The 14882-nt window shown below is 36.8% G+C and overlaps 1 protein-coding gene across 1 annotated transcript in view; it reads right to left on the bottom strand.

Moving 5' to 3' along the window:
* Window positions 1–982: 982 nt before the first annotated feature.
* Window positions 983–14882, bottom strand: part of LOC127786474 (protein SENSITIVE TO UV 2) — a 40645-nt gene continuing 26745 nt past the window's right edge. Inside the window, exons 7-12 of the mRNA XM_052313893.1 lie at window positions 14543–14625; window positions 5330–5674; window positions 5065–5171; window positions 4266–4426; window positions 2552–2748; window positions 983–1659 (exon numbers count right to left, since the gene is read on the bottom strand). Coding sequence (XP_052169853.1) covers window positions 1395–1659; window positions 2552–2748; window positions 4266–4426; window positions 5065–5171; window positions 5330–5674; window positions 14543–14625 — 1158 coding nt within the window. The 3' untranslated portion in view covers window positions 983–1394. The remainder of the gene's footprint in view (window positions 1660–2551; window positions 2749–4265; window positions 4427–5064; window positions 5172–5329; window positions 5675–14542; window positions 14626–14882) is intronic.

Genomic DNA, 14882 nt, shown 5'->3' with positions numbered 1-14882 from the left:
GGAGATAAGAAGTATATGAGAGAGCAAGAGAGAAAGAAGATTTGAGATGGAGATAAATTGAGAGAGAGAGAGGGAGATCTGAAATTAGATAGAAATTTTCGATACTTCTCATTAGGTTGTTAGTTGTTTATATATCAGTCCTAAGACAATGTTTGGTTGGCGCCAAGCCATTTTACAAGGTACAACCCAAACAACTACCTAAAAGTACAATCACCAGTACTATCATATAAAAAAATAAGAAAAAGGAGAAAGAATCCCTTTATAGAACATTAGGGTTCTTGACACTTTACTCCCCATGAAGATGGCTACACCATATTTTATTGTTGTAGGAAATATTTCCCTCTTCCTAATAAAATAACTTTATTCTATACTAGCAAAAATTCCACCAATTTTGCCAACCACTTCATTACATTAGCAACAGTGTATAGCTTCCACCTGCACGATTCTCCTAGCAGAAAAATGCATAGCTTTATCAGTTTTCCCCATCCTTTTTTTTTTTTTTTTTTTTTCCTATCTTGGCTCAGTTTTCCCTGTCTTTTTCCATAACATATTATTAATCATATTTAATTTGGTACATGGTGGGAATGTCTAGTCAAGTGGAATATCAGAAACCTCTAAGAATTAATAAGGCAATTCTTGAAAAATAAGTGTTTTCCACTTACCTGGACAAAGCATAAGCAGACTCGCATGGCTTTACATTTGAGTCCTTAACCACCAGATGGTGTCTCTCAGAACACAGGCAAAATAGTCCTGACGGCACAAAAATTCATCTTCAATGAACAAGCCTATATTGCCAATTGACACTTAAAAGCTCACAAGATTCAATAACATTGGATTCAAAAGTTTGGAAATGGAAAAGAATATCAATGCATAGTAACAAGCACACAAACATATTATCACGATGCTTAAATGCTTGTGACTACTAGATTAGGTTCCCAACCCAAGCATCGAGAAAATCTGTTGAAATAATGAAGCATAAAACATCATAAACCAAGGAATTATCATTAAAGAATATTAGTCAACTACATAGCATCATATATTACATTTTGGAGAGAATACACAAGCATATCTATTGCCTCTATCGCATATAATTAGGTCCATATAACAAAGACATTGACCAAAAAGGAAATGTCATCTTTTGAAAAGCTTTACAGAAATTCATTTATTGCAAAATTAACAGCCCTGGATTAAGCTCCGGCCTGGTGGTGCCAAATCTAGCCTTCTACAGTATCATATCATTTAATGCTCTGATCTTTAAAACTCTTTTAACTTCTTGTCAAGGATAAACCAAAGCTTTTTATGAGGATGGCTCTACTCAGCTTCCAGCTTTAGAAAGCTGTTAATCCCAATCAGAATCAAGAAGAAAGATTGCTTCAGTAACGGTGTGGAGAATTCTACAATGTGCTATCTCCCAAAAATGCAAAAACCCTTTTCCTGAATACTTGAGCCAAGTCCACAATTTCAGATTCCCTCATCTGCCTAGTCATGCCGTCAGATTGCCACAACCACTTGCCTCTACAGGATAACCTGTTTGCAGCATCAACCGTCAAGTGGGCCACATCTCTGCTATTCGTTAACACTCGCAAAGTGGGATTGGAGTATGAAGGATTAGAAACAAGTCGATTCAAAAGGATAAGTGCCTCCCTAAGTAGCAATGTCCTGCAGGAAAACCAGCCCATTAAACAAGCGGGAGATCTAAAACAAAAGAAATTGAATCAGAATTGTATATGAAATATCCCATAGAAATTTTCCCTTAAAAGATATTTCGGCTTTGGATCATGAGCTGCAAGAACATGTGGAAATGAGAAAGTTGGGCTACATTAACTAGAAGAATATTAAACACAATAACGCAAGCAAATGGCTCATTCAAACTAAAATCACTCCACTTGTAAAGGTGAATGCCCGCGTCAAAAAAGCATTGCATTGTGTTATCAATGATAAATTGTTAACCATCATTTCATCTAAAAACTTCAGTTGTTAGATATAGGGTTAATCTTATCATTTATATTATCATTTTTACTCTCAATACATCCCCTCATGTGTGACCAGGCTTCACTACCTAACTGGCCCAAACACGTGCAACAATGTAAATATTAGTTCAACAATGAGGTTTTAACTCTGGAATTTTGATTGCTTTAATACCATGTTAAATTGTTAACCACCATTTCATCTAAAAGCTTAAGTTGTTAGATAGAGAGTTAACTTTATCTTTTATATTATCATTTTTACTCTCAACAATCAATATCAACTTCAATCAATTTAATCATGTAAAAAAGAAACATGGGAAATATTTCAAAAGGGACAAACAAAAATGAAGTATCCTCTGTCACAAATCTATAATTGCCCTTTGCTGAAAGGAAGATCAATCAAATAAGAATCTTGATGCATCTTGATACATCCAACAAAGAAGCAACAATTGGAAATAGAAAAAGAATGATCAATTTAGAAAGAATCTTGATGCCTCTGTTCAAGAAATGTTCAAGAGGAAGCAACAATGAGTAAGAGAACTATCACAAGCACTCAAATTCAATACATGCTAAAAGCATCTTACCTTTTTTTAAAAATTTCAGGTGGCTGGGAAGAGCTCAATGTTTCTGCATCCATTTCTAATATCAACATTTGCAAAATTAGTGCAACAAAGTTGTTCCTTTTTGGAAGCCTGTGACCCAATAGAATTTCAAAACCAGGTTTCCCTGAAGACCCTAAGAAAGAAAGCAGAATAATTGCACTCCTTCGAAGTTCCAGGTCCTGAAAGGATGATGCAATCAATTACTCACATCCAGCCTCAAGTAACTTAGGGCAGAAAAGAAGGCAAACAAAAAGCTGCAAAATCTTATCTACCTAGACTTGCACAGGATTGGAAAATCTGTTTCCAACAGCTGGCAGGTAATCAATCAGAAGACAGCAAAGAAGATTGGATGTGTTTAGAGAGCTTAATGTTAAAATAAAGCAAACACGAGAACAAATATCAAAGCACACAGACATACTTATGATTTCTAAAGAAACAAGGGACAACACAAGTGGGACATGGTAGCATATATTATTGGAAACATCAGTTAATTTTCTATTTTGAGAGATTTAAATGTCAACAGATATGAAACAACAAATCCTAAATTTTCTTAGCAAGTGACAGGTGTACAAACAAGTTAATGTTCATTAGGAACTGCTAGGTTTCTAAATTATAAGCCTAAAGGAGGGATTACCAAGTATAATTTCACAATTAAAACTAAAAATGCAAAAAGAAAAAAAAATAATAAAAGAAAAGAGTCTGGAAGAGAGAGAGAGAAGACGGGGTGGGAATATTAGAGGATATTTCAGGCCATCTGACCTTTTCTTAAATAACTCAATACAGTGCATGTCCAAATTCCTCCAAATTTCACCAAAGATGCGCCGTCTGTATGTGATGTAAGACAGATCTCAAGTTCTGCTAATACTTGGAGGCTTATTTAGGGTTAGAATGCTAGGGAAACAGCTGAAAAGGCTAGGGTTTTGATATGTAAGTGGCAGCAAGCAATTTAGAGGGAAAAAAGGCCGAAACAGTAGCCAAAAACAAGAATCTGAAATTGAAAGATCGAAGAGAAAGAGAGAAACACTTTGGTACACCTGTTAGTATATAGCTGTATTAGTATAAGGGCATTTGTGTAAATTCACGTATATACAAACTCACGTATTCTCTGACTTGTATATATTACATACTTTGTAGCATATAGTCAGATGGACTAACATATTTGCACAACCTTAGGGTTCTGTAGGCATCACACCTAGCATTAGAATTGCATCCAACAATTCAAAGAAAGCATCCATCCTTACAGAAACTGTCGTTAATTTGTTCCGTTCATTAATGAAAAAAAGAGATTACAATAGTATTCATAGAACCCTAATAATCCTATTCCTACTATCTTTTCCTACTAGGAAACTAAACAAAAACTAAAACTATTAAGGAAAAGGCTAGGAAAAAACTATAAATAAAACTTGAATACATAATTAGAGTTACCAAAACAACCCTAGGAGACCATTGTAGAATGACTCAAAAAACCCTTGGATGTATAGAACAAAATTAATAAAGGTTGTTGCCAACATCCTCCATCAATATGTCCAAGCAATCAACACACAAATACAGTGGATATCCAAAATATGTCCAGCTTAAAAAGAAAGACAGAAACAATCCCCAATATGAATGAGTTGCATGATGTAGAAAAGATACCACATCAAACAAAAGATTGATTTGAATGCAATATTTTTCAGCAGAATCAGCATCAGCTCACCTGTGCATCATTTCCGCCACAAGCTACACAATCTGCCAATCCATCAAGAACAAAACAGAACCCTTGAGAAGTGAAAGCATTTTTCACATCAGTACTTGAAGCCCCAGCACCCTCCAACTCCTCTTTACAGCCCATGCAGAACATGGCCATTAGTTTTGGACCTGCAACTTCAAACTGTAAATAAAGAACTACAGGCAAACACTTCACCTCAACTGCAGAAGATAGATATCCCCCCTGGAGGTTTGGAGAGAGGAGGAAGCAAATGTGTCGAGAGCATTACTTCAGAAGCTACCACACAAAAGTAGAAGAGAAGTTGGCCTTCAATACACCAACTTGTCTTTCATCTCCACAAATTCTTATAGTAAATGTACCACACCAAGGCCCATAACAAGTAATTCATGAAGTTGAATGCCTAGGTAGAATAAGCAACTAATCTTATGAATCACAATATGTGAACGTGTGAAATTTCCATGAGATGAGAAGGAAGTCGAGACTCAAATGGTTTTGATGAGATATGATTGAATGTCCAGATAGACATCAAGTTAATCTTATGAATGATGGTAAATGAAACACACAAAATTCCATGAGGGGAGGAATCAATACAGACAAATAATTTTGAAGCAAATATGTCATGTGAGATTTGACCTGAGAAACGAGCAGTCCACACAAAACCATACACATTGAAGCATATTAAAGAACCATGAAATTTTAGGAAGCTGCTAAGTAGAACAATTCTGGCACAAGCAATAGGACATCATCTAATTCGCTAAATTTGAAGATGAAAGAAAGGGGAACTCACAATTTAGAAGCAGGTATAACAGATGGACAGCTTGCTTTTGCACCCTCAAACCAGATTCCTTCCTCAACAAATGTGAAATACTTTGAAACACTGGCACTTTTCCAAAGCTATCTCAGATAGAATTTTGATTAGAACATAAAACATAATTCTATTAGAACATAAAATATTCAACAAGATACGAGATTCCCCTCTCTCTCTCTCTCTCTCTCTCTCTCTCTCTCATAATTAAACAAACACAATAATGCAAATAATACTAGAAACTTACTTCTCCCGATCCAGGTAAGCATTACTTCTCGAGAGAATCATATTCATAATAGAAACAGCTTCTGCTCTTGCACAATCTTCAGTAATCCTCATGGTTATTTGATGCATCCATTCAAAAACTGAAAGCAAATCTAAAGAAGATTCTGGCACTGCAGATCCATCGTTCTTTTGTTTCTTGTTGCATGAATCATCTGCTTTAAACAAACTCATTCTAAATGTAAGAAGGTCTGAATGAGAAACTCTGCCACCATCTAAAGAAAACAGACTTCCACTTTCAGCATTTTCAGGTCCATAAGAATCTGGATAGTTTTTGCAGGAGGAAGGACCTTCAACTATGATATTATCCCTGAGTACAGTAAACTGGAAAAATCAAATCAAAGTTCATAAGCAAGTGAACTTAGACAACACTTCAGGAGTATTGCTCACAAGGACATGGACCTCACAAAAGCAAAAGATAACATAATAACATGAAATACAATTATCCGTCCAAGAATCCCAAACAAGAACATCAGGAAATCATTGTGAACTAAGAGAATAATTGATGGGTGGCATAATAAGACACATATTAAGATACTAAAGTTGTAGATATTCACCACTTGAAAAAATAGCTGATGACTCCATAAACAACTCAACCTCCACTCATATATTACTTAAGAGGTGAAAAGCAAAAGCAAAAAGAAAAAGGTTCTTCAAGTGTGGATCAGGTTTGCCTTTTATCTATACTTCTTTGTTTATAAGAATAGACTTCATTTGCAAATCAAATAAAAAGATGCTGTGAGGGTGCCAGCTGCAATACAAACCAGAAAGCGATGAAATAAAGGCATTATCCTGCTGCAAATGACCTCAAGACACCATGAAGTCAACGAAACCTATAAAGGAGTTACAAGAAGAGCACGTACATTGTTGTCAAGCCAAACAAAAGACAAAAACTTTTCTTTTTACAATATGCACCAATGAGCTCTATACCACCAAGGCATCTCCAATTACTATGACTCCACAAATGCCATATCAAACATAGAAGCCACATGTTCTTCATCTTTCTACTCATACAGATTCTGACACCACTATAATACTAAAATAACTCTCAATATCAACTCCAGGCCTGTTCGTTAAACTCTATCTACTGAAAGCATAAAGCCCCATTACACCATCAGGCTGCCAATCATTTTTCTCCGTCCACTCTGGTTTTTCGCTGTTAAGAATTAGTTGGTGTTGTACATAAGTAGTTAGCTTAGGTGTTCTAGGTAATAGAACTTTTACCTAGCAGGTAAACATATATATATATATATATATATACCTGAAACCTAACTGAATTAATACAATCTCTGAGTTTCTCTCTGTATTCTCTCTTCTTGGCCTGCATTTACACAACTCACCATAAGTTAGTGTGTCTTGCAGTTGAGAAAGCATAGAGGGCAAAGATTTTCAAAAAGCAATTTTCAGTGACGACATTGTTATCGCCGAAGAAAAGGTTGCAAACATGTATCCGGCCTTCTGATAGGTCTGCAACCTAACTATATTGTTCGAAAAGTAGCTATTCTCTGACAAAGGTGCTCTTGAGTTCTTGCTTTCATGGAATCAGAGCCACAGAGAGTTGAATTGGAGTAGACCCTCTGCTTCGATCAGGCATTCAGGAGAATTCAGGTTCATTTCTTGCATCAATTAGTCAGGAAACATCTTGTGATCTAGATTGTTCTTGACTGCATCATTCTTTTTCCCTCTGATCTGCATACTTGATTGTGATCTGCATCCTGATCGGATCAGATCTAAGACCTTTGTTGCTTCCTGCATTTGGTTCATTGGAAGCTAGGGTTTGTGCATTCTGTTCATTGTTGTCTCTGTCTGGTTGCATCTAGCTACTTCTTTCTCCTGATTCATCATGTCCAGTTCTGAGGTTCTCTGTTCCAATCCTTTGGTTGTTCCAAACCTGTCTGGTTCACAAGCCATCAGCACTGAGAAGTTGAATGGGAAGAATTACTTTTCCTCGTCAGCTTCAGTGAAGATGTGGTCAAAGGTCAAGGAGTCCGTGATCATCTCACTAAACAGCTAAGTGATATTCCTGAAAGTGATAGGACTCCTGTGGGAGAAGGTAGATGCATAATTTGTGTCACTGTTGTGGCAATCTATTGACTCTGATCTAGTGTCTCTCTTCCAACTCTATGAAAGTTGTGCAGACATCTGGTCACATGCTCAGAAACTATATACAAATGACATTGTGCATTTGCATACTGTTATCAGCACTTTGTTTAGTTTGAGGGAAGGGGATTTGAATATGGTTATATGTCTCAGTAAAATTCAGTCAGCTGTCACAATTTTAATAAAATGCTTCGTATTGTCACACACTAGGGTTGGGCTAGGGTTTAGAAAGGGAATTGAGAAGATTAAGAGAGCGAGAGAGCAGAATTGGGAGGGAGAACTCAGATGGAAGGAAAGGAAACAGCAAGGGAGAGCGAGAATGTTCGAGAGACAAGAGAGGAAGGTAAAAGAGAGTGAGAGAGATAACAAGAAAATATTCAATTCATTTTTCAACTTGAATTCCCATCCTCTAGCTGTGACTTATTTATAGCCTCACAGCCCATGCACCCATGTGCAATACAACCAGAAATCATAACTACCTATAGCTAAGGACAAATACCCATAACAGAAAGGAAAAGAAAATTACAATTACTGCCCTTGGAATGTGACACGTATTCACAGCAGATATTTTAAAACAGGGTGTTCAGCAAAATAGTTGTTTATGGTGCTCACCGTTGGCTGGTTTAGGATCTGATTTGAAGGCTGTGGGAACACAGATTTTGAGTGGATCTCTGATTGCAAATATGGAGGATGTTTTGCTATGTTGCTGTGTAGCACACAAACTGTTAGGGCGTGTTTGATGGGGGAGGAAAATGAGAGTGGAATTCATTTTCCATCCAAATTCCAATAAATTCCATCAAACAATTTTTTTTTTTTTTCCATAGAATTCGAACTCCATCTTAATTCAAAAAGTGAAGATTTTCCTTGAAATCAAGGAATTGGAATTCTTAAGGGGTGGGGTGAGAATTGGAATTCCATGAAATTAGAATTTCGCCCCACTTTCCACCCCCAATCAAACACACCCTTAAAGTTTGCACTAAGTTAAGACATCCAACATTACACAGAAGCATAAAGCAACAAGAAGTTTGGTTATTCATGTTAGTTGAATATATAATGGTACTACCTTTTTTAATGGTACTTACCGGTTTCCGTTTATTTTTTGTTTCTTGTAAAAGTCGCTCCTATCCTTTATAAATAGAGGGTTGTCTTGAGTTATTTCATTATGACATATCGGGTACAAAGTGAGAGAAAAGCCTAGAGGATTAGACTTTGTAATCTCCGAGGGATAGCTCGTGTAAAGAGCTGTGAGAGAGTGTGTATCAATTGTATTCTTGATAGTGGAATTCTGTCACCTACCTTCAGTCTGGACGTAGGATCATCAAGCAATTGATGATCTGAACCAAGATAACTCTCTGCCTATTGTATCTTGTTTTCTTGTCTTTTATTCTGTTTGTGTCATGAGTGTGAAATTGAGATTTGTAAGGGACAATCAATTGTGTAACACACACTTTTTTGGATTCTTCTCTGTCGAATTGGGAGCACTGTAATGCACTCAATCTTGGCCAATTCCAGTCACACACACATGATTTGAATCCCAAAATACATAAACAGAAAATAAGAACATAAATAGAAATCAAATGACAATGAAAGAAATACACAAACCACAAGAAGACAGTCGTTTATCCTGGCTCAGATTATCAAATGATAACCCTACATCCAGCCTCTTGATCCTGAGAGCAATCAACTAAGAACTTCGAAAAATCATTACAAGAATCCCTCACACGAGTACAATCACTTATGAGATTACAAACACTATCTTGAACTCTAGGATTTTCTCTCAATCACAGCACTCGTTACAATAGAATAAATGATGCCCAAGCGACTGCCCTATGCCTTCTATTTATAGACATTTTGGGCGGACAATACAAGGAATATAAAAGATAACACAAAACCTATTATACCCCTCATACATATGCTACTGTTAGACACAACCTAACTTAACTAATTCTGCCGCTTGAGTATAATTGGACTCCACTGATTTCTTCTAGGATACACTTGATGCAAACACGTAACATTCTCCAACTGTTGAAGGTTCCATTTTGGACTCTCAAACTGTTTATTCTGATAATCAGACAGAAATCAAACTGCCATACAGCCTCAGAAAGGTGGTGGTCATGGCAGGGGTGGTCGGCAACCTTTTTGCTCCCACTGTCATAAACCAGGTCACAACAAGGAGACTTGTTACTCCTTGCATGGTCACCCACCTAAGGCTAACGCAGTTGCGCTTGCTAATCCAGCTGAACAGTCAGTAGATTCCATATCAGTGGCTGGACGGGAGGTTGTTTCAGGTCAGGGATCTGTTTCTCAGCTGCTTTCTGGAGAAGAATTAGCTGAATTCAGTCAGTTTCAAGCAATGAAGCATGCATCTTCCTCCATAGCTTCGATTGATCAGTCAGTTCCTTCTTCAGCAGCTTGTTCGCTACTGTTTCACCTGGTATTTCTTCTATTTGTATTTCTCACTCACCAATTAATCCTTGGATTCTTGATTTCGCTGCCTCTGATACATATCTGGTAATAAATTCTTGTTCTCCCATTTTACTTCATCTAATGCACTGCCTTCTATTACTGTGGCTGATGATTCTCAGGCTATTCCCAAAGGCATAGGCCGTGCTAATTTGTTATCTTTATTGGCTCTAACTTCTGTTTTACATGTTCCTAACTGCCCTTATAATCTGATTTTGTCAGTTGCCTGACTAAATCACTTAATTGTCATGTTACTTTTTTTCTGCATCTGCCTTGAAGCAGAATCGGGGTACTAGACATAATTGGCACCGAACAAGAATCTGAGGGATTTTATCATCCTTCCTTACCATAATTGGCACCGGACAAGAATCTGAGGGATTTTATCATCCTTCCTTACCATCACATTGAAACACCCTGTGTTACAGCGTATTTTTTGAGAATATTTTATTGAAGAGAAAATTCACATTTTTGTAATTATTTGTGAATTTTTTAGAAATGAACTTAATTAGGAATAATCAAATGTTTGAGGTGGAATAAGCTATGGGATGGCGGGTTAGCTAGTTAAGACTCGGGATATGTAAAGATTTTTATAACAAGGCTAAAGGTGTGTTCAAATCAAAAAATGATTGAACTAAATGTACACCACGAGTTCTAATGTGGTGATGGAACACTAAAAAGGTGTTATTGTTAGTGTCCCTAATGCTAGATTTAGATGGCATCTAGCAATTGTAATAATGGGACTAATGATGTAATTCTTGAATATATAATAAAATGTGTCTTCATATTTTAAGATCATATCTTCATTCATAACTCTCCAATCATTATATATGAATAAGTCCCTAGATTTTCTGTTAAAAGTTTTATTCTTTAAGTGTTAAAAATATATGACTAAGGACATTTGTATTAAGAATATCTTAATGATAATTCATAATCCTTAGACTTCTCAAAATGGGACTATGATTAGTCAAGTACGGATTGCCACATGGGATACTACATTTGATTAGTATGAGATGCTAATGATAAAGGGTGGTGAGTTGCATGTCATAATCCATGAGATGGATATAGTATACATGTGAGTAGATGCTAGTGGAACATTTACTGAATGTGACGCACGTGATAGATCACATGGCTGAGAGGATCTATGATCTATCACAGGTTTCGATTGTGTTACTGGTCCTTAGACCAGAAGCAACACAATTGTCTTGTATATCGGTGTCAAAGATTTGTCATTGCTAAGAACTATCTGGTTACTGGGTGAGAAATGCATTGTGTGGTCCCTATGCAATGGCGTATGGAGACAGCTGATTGCTAATAAGATTCATCGACCTCTAGCGTGAGGTGAACATCCTATGCAATCAGTGGTGGTTTTGATTGAAAAAGCCCATGACCAAGGTACACTTGATTGGAAAGTGTTCCAATGTCGAAAAGAGTTCTGATGTGTCATCTCAATCTCACCACACTGATTTTGACATAGTCATTGAGTTAGTGAGTTTGATTAGTCCATGACTCTTACTCGATCGGGATGATAATCGATGGAGGGATTATAGTACATAAGAATCAAAAGTCCAAATAGATTCTATTCTTAAGTAAGACTTCATTACTGATAGGATCGCCTTGACATAATATTAGTTGTCACTCAGGGACTTTCGGGGTATATCGGGGAGATGAAGAGATCCTCGTTGTAGACCAAAATGTTTGGTCGATATCAAAGAGTTTGACATGTCCTAATTGCTACTTAGGAGTAAACCTAGAAGATCATATGCATATTCGGGTGTGGTGGTTGACTACGCGATTAAAGCTAAAATCATCATTAAGAGTTAATGACATCACTATTAAAAGTTAACGGATTAGATTCAATGATCAAATTAATAAAGAGCAAATGTCAAGAGTTGACAGACATGCATTAAGAGTTAATGGGGGCCTCAATTTCATCATGGATGGTGAAAGGGTCATTAAGTGTTAATGGCGGGTCTAGATGCAATTTATGGAAACTTGGCTGATCAATTTTGTTAACTAGTCGAGCCAAACGGGTCGCAAATCGTCGATCAATTTGTCGTATTTTTAACGAAAAGAGAGGGCACGTGGCGCGGGAGGACAAGAGGGGCAACGACGTGCATCCTTCTTGCCGCCCCTTGGTCTCATCTCTCTTTCCTATGGTCGATTTGTCCGTTTATGCAAAGCAGCTAGGGTTTCCCTTTTTGGGCATGTATATATATGATATATGTAAATGGAGAACGAATGGGGTGTGTGGCTTCTACGATTCTTTCTCGACCTCAGCCATTCCTCTCCCTCAAGAGAGTCCAAAAACCCTATCTCCAGAGCCCTAGCCCCTTCCTCCATTGCTCCTCTGTTCATATTGCTATTATAGTGAGACTGTTATTGGGTTGAAATTTCCATCCATTTGAACCCATTTTTAGCCCAATCTCCCTCACTCTTTCTGGCTAGCACATAGAGTGAGTTGAGGGATTAATCCATCCACCGGAGCGTGGACTAACCAAGCCCCCCATGCTTTTGGGGGTTGGTTCGGTATAACCAAAGGTTTGTTCGGGAGCAAGGTCTTGCTGTCCAGTAAGGATTCCAGCCTCTACATCAACCTTCAAATTGCTATGAGGTATATATAGTAAACCTCCTATGGAATGGTTTAGTCTTGCATTGCATATGGACATTGGAAATAGGCCTTGCAAGGTGATTTTGATGTTTATTTCCCCTGCTTTATTTGCGTTTTCGAAAAATGTTTTTGAAAACCAGTTAAACCCTTACATTGATACACCAATAGTTGGTATTTCCCTTCAAAAGAGGTAAGCTTGTGATTTATCAAGGGTTGTTAAGCAAGGTAGAAGGATCAATTACTTGGTGGCCTTGAAGCATCCTGTGATCCTATGACAATTAAAAATCAAAAGGTAGATAATAATAGAATAAATAAATAAAATAAGTGAGAGCCTCATGCAATTGCTAGCAATTAGCATATGAAATTGGAGTGGTCGAGACAATGTGTGAGGCAGTTCTCATTTGGATTGATATAAATTTAGAGTTTGGCTTCATTTGAGAAGCTTTGGACTTGCAAGAAGTTGAGCAAAGATAAAAGAGCACAAAATGACAAGAAGAACAGAGAGTAATAGAGAGAGTAGAGCAAACAAGGAAGAGAGGGAAAGAAAGAAATTGAAGAACAGAGAGTAGGAGTTGACGGTGATGGTTACAGAACAAGAAAAATAGAGAGAAATAAAATAGAAATCAAGAGGGGTCTCGGCTAGAGGAGAGAAGACCAAGGCTAATCTTCATCAAGTTTCTTGTAAGGTAAGGGGTATGAGCAGCATTTTACTTGCATTGTTTTGTTTGACATGCAAGATTAAATTGCACATATTTTATATATGTTAAATGGTGATGCATGTGCTAGATGAAATGTTTTGTCAGAAGTATGTTAGCTTGTAATCTAGTCGTTTGTTCCACTATACGTGTCTAAATGCTACTCATGTCATTCTCTAGCATGCACGCTTTTAGAACTGTATAGCTCACCTTGAAAATATTATTTTCCTTGTACAAATGTATATATATGTAGATGCAGCAGGTTCAAGGAAGTGCAAGGAAGGCTCAAGAAGCAAAAGGACCCAACTACGAGGAGGAAGAAGTAGAACTACTTGGGTTCAGTTATGTTTCTGCAACGTAATGATACATCAACTTGTATACAGTGCATATTGGTTTTACACAAGAAATTGATATATGTAAGTAATGGTTGGTATAGTGATTAGGTTTGATCTTGTTGCACAATTTCACCCTTAATTGTCTTTGAAGATAATTATGACCAAGTAGGTAAGGGTGAAACCAACTAGAAATTAATTTGCAATTAGTTAAGCAATATGGTGTGGAGGGAACCTTTAGCCGGGAGTGTGGGAAGATTAAAAATTTACAGCGAGCATTTGATTTTTGTAAATTAATTTTCCCCAGTTTCTTTTTTTTTTCCCCTAACTCCCCCGGGGAAGGGTGTTACAAGGTAAAAGTCTGTGTTGGATTTATCTAAATTCCCCTTATGGCCTTCGGACACATCAAATGTTTGTATTTCCAAATATTGTTCTTCAATCTTATAAGGCAATGGTGTTTTCGTGCAAAGAACATTACGGATGGGCAATTACTCATTTTAAGGTCAGAAACATAATGTCCATGCATTAGTAATTAATCATTGTAAAATCAGAGCAGTAATAATGCAGAATTTCATAAAAAATAAGGATAGGTAAACCAATAATCTTTCAGATACAAGATTATTTCTAAGATCTTCCCAAGAAAAGTAATTTTCAGGCAAATAGCATTAAGAATGTGCAGAAATTGGTATTGGAATGCAAAGAACATTACTGACAATAAAGCAACTCTGTTAGGAATGTAATGTCCACACATGACTAGATGCATGACCAATAGGATGTCAAGCATCTATATCATACATTTACCTACGGTGTAAGTATTACATGGGAGCTTCACGAATTCGGAAGAATTTGCATAAAATAGATTAAATTTGAACCAAATCAAAAATCAAGCATTTACAAAATATACATTCTCTAAAACTGAGACTGCAAAATTTGTAATGGCAATGAAAAGCATGCTAAAAAAAGCTCATGTGAAAGCATACCTTCTGTAACATTTCAGTTGCAGACTAAATGTCTGACTGAAAGCCATACGCAGCACGCGCAGAGATCTATAGACAATAACAGGCTGAGCAACATTGAATTAGTCTCTGAATTTACACCAAAATCATATACAACATATGTGAAATCCCATACACTGTGAAACACTGTGCAAAACTAAGTTTTGAATCAAATAAGAAGAAGAAAAATAATGGGAAACAAAACATATTCCCCACCTTTAAAAATGACCATAAAGTAAAGCCAGTATAAAATGTGCACAGTACCATAAAACCAAGAAGTCAAAATATGTGTCGATGACAGGCAACTTTTGAAGTTAGAACTTTC

This window comes from Diospyros lotus, chromosome 12 (assembly GCF_014633365.1).
Source record: "Diospyros lotus cultivar Yz01 chromosome 12, ASM1463336v1, whole genome shotgun sequence".
In the NCBI taxonomy this organism is placed as follows: domain Eukaryota; kingdom Viridiplantae; phylum Streptophyta; class Magnoliopsida; order Ericales; family Ebenaceae; genus Diospyros; species Diospyros lotus.
This window is presented reverse-complemented; position numbering and strand designations above follow the sequence as displayed.